Consider the following 5,674-nt stretch of genomic DNA (forward strand, 5'->3'; position numbering starts at 1 on the left):
GAAAGAAAGAAGAAAAAAAAGAGAAGTAATGAACCATTATGGCTTCTCGTACCAACGTCATTTTATATATCCACACTTCGAGACAGACAATGGAATACAGCATCAATATCAAGTTCCAAAGAAAATCAAAATTAAAAATAAGAAAATATCTTATACTACCTTAGTGATGGGAAGAACTCAATCACTTTGGGTTGCTCACAAAAAGAACACTGCAACATTCATGATATTTCCCTCTATCATCTCTGGCTCTCTTTGAAGTTTGAACTTCCACTCACAGCTTCTTATAATTGCGATCTAAGCTCATTTGATCTCATTTCAAGCTTGTTATTGTGGTGGGTATATTTCAAGTTACTTGCTTTTTCATGGTGTTGCATGCTTGATTTCTTCTTCTTGTGGGCATTCTGGAAATATTGGTTACTCTGTTTGTATCAGGTTGCATTCATTGTATCAGTGTCTGGGTGGGTCTCTTGTCTATGGTCACTGAATATAGCTCTTTCAGTTTTGGGAGTCATAGGCTCACAAGGCTAGTGAAGTGAATGATTGTTATGTATATTTTAACATACATATGACAACAGCGTTTGCTCTTGTGCTTTTATACCATCATGTTCATGTGTGTTTGTGGTTGATAAATCACCACAAAATCCAACGTGAAGCAAGATTTTGTAGTCTTTTTAATCAGGATCTCAAACCTAGTATATATAATAGCCTTTATACAAACATGTGCATGTATTGTATAATAGAATTACCCCCCACTAAAGCATTTTCAAGTGGCTTTTGTGTGTGTCTTATTTCCTTTGGTACAAGGGTTTGTTTTAGATTTGGGATATCTAATTAACAAACTTGACAGATTAGACCTTTCCACTTAGCTCCGTCCCTACTCCCTAATGCACAAATCCTAAGTATATTCACAGATTCTATTACAAGTTTGTCGTTTTAGTTATACTGGATAAAGAAGGTTTAATTTCTGACTTGATTGTGCACGGATATGGCTTTTAACCCAAAAATATGAACAGGGTATAAGCTCAGTAATTCTGTTTCGGTTGTCTTGTGATTAAATAAGGAGCTCTGTAAGCATATATGGTTTCGGATATTTACTTGTTCTGTTTCATGACATTTGAGGTTTTTCCTTTAACAATGTTTTAGGAAGCTTTTGTTGACAAATGTGAAAAAAAATCCTTAGTGTCTGAGAAAAATGCTTTATTGACCATATTTAATTTTCAAAAGATATACATCTAATGATGATTTTTGACTGCATGCATGAAAGAAACAAAATGCTTAATGGAATTTCTTTAGTGTCACTAGTTTTGCACAACTAAGATGCTATTCACGAATTTTGATTTTACAGGGTCAGTTTATTTTGTTGGACTCATCTAATGGATGAGAGACCGGAGACAGAACTGATATCTATACCGGCAACACCAAGAGTGTCAACGCCGGAGATATTGACACCATCAGGGCAGAGGTCACCAAGACCAGCATCAAAGGAAGCAAAATCATCAAATGCATGGACCCCAACCTCGTTCATATCACCTAGGTTTCTGAGTCCAATAGGGACGCCAATGAAGAGAGTGCTCATAAACATGAAGGGTTACTTGGAGGAGGTTGGCCACCTTACTAAACTCAACCCTCAAGATGCTTGGCTTCCCATCACTGAGTCTCGCAATGGAAATGCTCACTATGCTGCATTCCACAACCTCAATGCCGGGGTTGGCTTCCAAGCCCTCGTTTTGCCCGTTGCTTTTGCTTATCTTGGCTGGTATGTTTTACTCTTCACTATGTTACATTGTGTGTAACCTTGTACTCTTGGTTCAATCATCAATGATCATAGTACATAGATTAGATTAACCTTCTTTCTTTTCTGGCTTTAATTTCTAATTTTTGTGTTTTAAGTCTTTTCAAGCCAACTTGACATTACGTTCTGAGTTGATTGAATCATTGAACTACTCAACTGCAGTGATCAACATTTCTGTTGTGAACTTGTGATACAATATGCATTTACGGGTTCACGTAAAAGAATTTGTGACATATTAATATTGTTAAGTGCGTTTAATTTCAGTTAAATCAACTTGTTGCTATCTTGCAAGATGACAGCACGCCTTTGTAACTGAAGTTTATTCATATATTTTCAATGCGAATGTATATCTCCTGCATTTCTTTGCAATGACACAAGTATATGAAGTCTCTTTATTTTCTTTCTTTTTTATTTATGGACAGAAACTTTACTTTCATTTTCAAGGAAAAATAACAACTTCCTTGTCTTGTCTCTTACTAGACATGAAGTTAAGGGGATTTTTATCAAGGTTCATCAGAGATTTGACTGCTTGAAAGGAAAGAAGGGGGGAGGGGGGGACATTGAAAGCTTGTGAATTGGCCCTTTAGGGAACACTTTTGATTCTGTCCATATTCTCACGTTTTTTGTAATTGTTAGAGGGGCCACTGATGTTGGTCATTTCCAATACTGTTTTGGTAGCACCTTTTTATGAAAGTCCTTTGACCATGTTTCTATTTCTAAATGTCTAACATAATAGAATACGGAATTCGACCAATTACTCTGATTAAAAAAGGTTGTATGGAATGGTGGAATATGTAAAAACATTTCAGCACACTTAGAAATGCTTTACCTAAATATTTTGCAGGAGTTGGGGAATTCTCTCCTTAACCATAGCATATATTTGGCAACTTTACACCTTATGGATTTTGGTTCAGCTACACGAAGCAGTTCCTGGTAAAAGGTACAACAGATATGTGGAGCTAGCACAAGCAGCATTTGGTAAGTTCGTTTGACATCAATTACTTTTTTTAGCTAGTTGATGGAACATTGTTATAAAAGCTACTTAATTAACAACGTAGAAATGCTTTGAGACATATCAGACATATTTGAATCATATAAGGCTTTAAAACTTCAGTTTTTGGATGTAAAGTCATCCTCAAAGAACAAGTTGGTTACTCAAACTAAATTGAAAACTTAGACACATATAACTGTCCTAAAACTAGCATTGCACGATTTGAAAAGGGATGTTAAGTTTCTACCTTCTTTTACAGGGGAAAGATTAGGAGTTTGGCTTGCTCTCTTCCCAACTGTTTATTTGTCAGCAGGAACCGCAACAGCTTTGATTCTTATTGGAGGGCAGACCATGAAACTGTTCTTCCAAATAGTTTGTGGCCCCACTTGTACTTCAAATCCTTTAACCACAGTGGAGTGGTACCTGGTTTTCACTTCTCTATCCATTGTTCTGTCTCAGCTTCCAAACCTCAATTCAATTGCAGGGCTCTCACTCATAGGGGCTGTGACAGCCATCACATATTCCACCATGGTTTGGGTACTCTCAGTAAGCCAACAAAGGCCACCCGCCATCTCTTATGAGCCCCTGTCATTGAAATCACCTTCTGCTTCTGTATTTCTGGCCATGAATGCACTTGGAATTGTGGCCTTTTCTTTCAGAGGCCACAATTTGGCCCTAGAAATTCAGGTGCTAATAAGTTGCCCAGAAATTGTTCTAGTTTTGCCTTGACATTTATTTCTCTATAATTAGTGAAGATAAGCACTTTGTTTCTTTCAGGCCACAATGCCTTCAACTTTTAAGCACCCAGCTCGTGTGCCAATGTGGAAAGGAGCCAAGGTTGCTTATTTCTTCATTGCAATGTGCCTCTTCCCTATTGCTATTGGAGGCTTTTGGGCCTATGGGAACCTTGTAAGTTAACTGAAAACTAGATTCTTAATGATATAAAAGTACAACTAATGCAGACTGTATGCAGATTTATTTTTGCTTTAATTCTCAAGTCCTCATAAGAAATTTCTTGATTATATAAAATGTGATGCAGTAAGATGTGTCTCTTCATGAACCCTTTTTAATCATGGTGTAGCTTCCTTAGTTTTTACATTGTTTTGTTACAGATGCCTTCTGAAGGGATTCTCACTGCTTTATATGCATTTCACAGTCATGACATCTCAAGAGGAATTCTTGCCTTAACTTTCCTTCTAGTTGTGTTTAACTGCTTGAGCAGTTTCCAGATATACTCAATGCCTGCTTTTGACAGTTTTGAAGCCGGGTACACCAGTAGAACAAACCGTCCCTGTTCGATATGGGTCAGATCAGGTTTTCGAGTTTTCTTTGGATTCGTCTCCTTCTTCATAGGAGTGGCACTTCCCTTCCTCTCAAGTCTTGCTGGTTTGTTAGGTGGACTCACTCTTCCTGTCACGTTTGCATATCCTTGCTTCATGTGGGTTCTCATAAAACAGCCAACAAAATATAGCTTTAATTGGTATTTCAACTGGATTCTGGGTTGGTTGGGGGTTGGTTTTAGCTTGGCCTTTTCCATTGGAGGTATTTGGAGCATGGTGAATGATGGACTCAAATTGAAGTTCTTCAAGCCCAATTGAATTTTGAATAGGTTATGCAAATGCAGATGCACTATATTATGCTGTTCTTTACTTCAGGTGTCCATCAACTCCTCAACTATTTACCGAATGGACTCATATTTAGTGCATGTCTTCTGCCTTAAGTTATCTTTCGTGGAAGGCTATTATGAGAAGTAGTGTTTAGTGGAAAGCCATTAATAAAGAGAGTGATCCTTGTATGTTCAAGTTGACTGTTGAGACAGAGCTAAACATTGCCGATTGCTGAAGTTCAAAGAATATCTCTCCGTGAGTTGACCATTCTTCTTGATGCACTTCAACGCGGTTCTCTTATCTTTCAGCACTATAGCTTGTTATATTTAGAATATATATGATTTGCTTGTGTTCATATTTGCAGAGACCTTTAGACCCCCCCTCTTAAAAAAAGGAAACACTGGTTAAGTCTTTCAAATTGTAACTTGTAAACTGTGTGGTTTCAGAAGTGATTTTTCTTGCAAAATCTTCCACCGACACTCCCCTACTGTTAATTTTTTCAGCATTTTACTTGCGGCTATTAATTTGGTTATTGAGAAGCAGATAAATCTGCAATCAATCTAGTAAAAGATAAAGTGCCTCGAGGAAAATTGTTTGTCCTCCTAGTCTACTGCATTATGCTAACAAAGACTCAGCTAAATAACTGATTCCCAAACATAAATCACAACATTTCCAAGTTATATTAATCATAGAAGAACATCATTTGTCAATTGATTTTGTACTGTAAACTCAGAATATTATGTAATGTAAACTACTATGCAAGGAAATGAATGAGACCATATTTCTATATGCTTTGTAACATATAGGCAATAAAAGCAAATGGGAGAGTAGTGCTTTTTCGTGATTGTTTTCTGTTACTTCTTTGTGATGTACCAAAAATAAAAATAAAAATGAAAGCACTAAACCATGAAGTAGGAGGCCTAGGCAAACTATGCTATTTTTATTTTACATTTTGCATATCAGTTGCATACTCGTGGACTCGTGACATCTATATCATGTTGATTGAGAGTGCACTTTAAAGATAGATGAGAAAAGTAGTAGAATCTTAAGTAACATTAAAAATTGTAGCTTCAAATGCAATTAAGATTATTTGGACTATTACGTCAACTTCGGACTAATTCCCTCAATAATGCCTACTGTCATATTATTCATCATGATCCTCTATTCTTTGAGTCTTGACCTTTCAAGGTTTTAACAATTACTTCACCTTTTCAAGAGTTTGTCCTCTCCTACTATTGAAGTTGTTTATCATCTAAAGAAACAGAAGTTTAAGATTGTTTATTC

General features: G+C 36.6%; 1 protein-coding gene across 1 annotated transcript; it reads left to right on the forward strand.

Moving 5' to 3' along the window:
* Positions 1–246: 246 nt before the first annotated feature.
* Positions 247–4,432, forward strand: LOC133306707 (lysine histidine transporter-like 8). Its single transcript, XM_061507071.1, has 6 exons — positions 247–332; positions 1,352–1,756; positions 2,637–2,770; positions 3,043–3,470; positions 3,561–3,692; positions 3,896–4,432. Exons 2-6 carry the CDS (start codon positions 1,374–1,376, stop codon positions 4,379–4,381), a joined length of 1,563 nt encoding a protein of 520 aa, XP_061363055.1. The 5' UTR covers positions 247–332; positions 1,352–1,373; the 3' UTR covers positions 4,382–4,432.
* The last annotated feature ends 1,242 nt before the right edge of the window (positions 4,433–5,674 follow it).

Source organism: Gastrolobium bilobum, unplaced genomic scaffold (assembly GCF_033153095.1).
Source record: "Gastrolobium bilobum isolate Gb01-03AN ecotype WA unplaced genomic scaffold, APGP_CSIRO_Gbil_v1 utg4375, whole genome shotgun sequence".
Taxonomy (NCBI): Eukaryota; Viridiplantae; Streptophyta; class Magnoliopsida; order Fabales; family Fabaceae; genus Gastrolobium; species Gastrolobium bilobum.

Excerpts from the sequence above, each read along its gene's own strand:
- LOC133306707 (XM_061507071.1), top strand. The coding sequence starts at position 1,374 with ATGGATGAGAGACCGGAGACAGAACTGATATCTATACCGGCAACACCA. Across the intron at positions 2,771-3,042 it reads GCTAGCACAAGCAGCATTTG|GGGAAAGATTAGGAGTTTGG; the intron begins GTAAGTTCGTTT and ends CTTCTTTTACAG. Across the intron at positions 3,471-3,560 it reads ATTTGGCCCTAGAAATTCAG|GCCACAATGCCTTCAACTTT; the intron begins GTGCTAATAAGT and ends TGTTTCTTTCAG.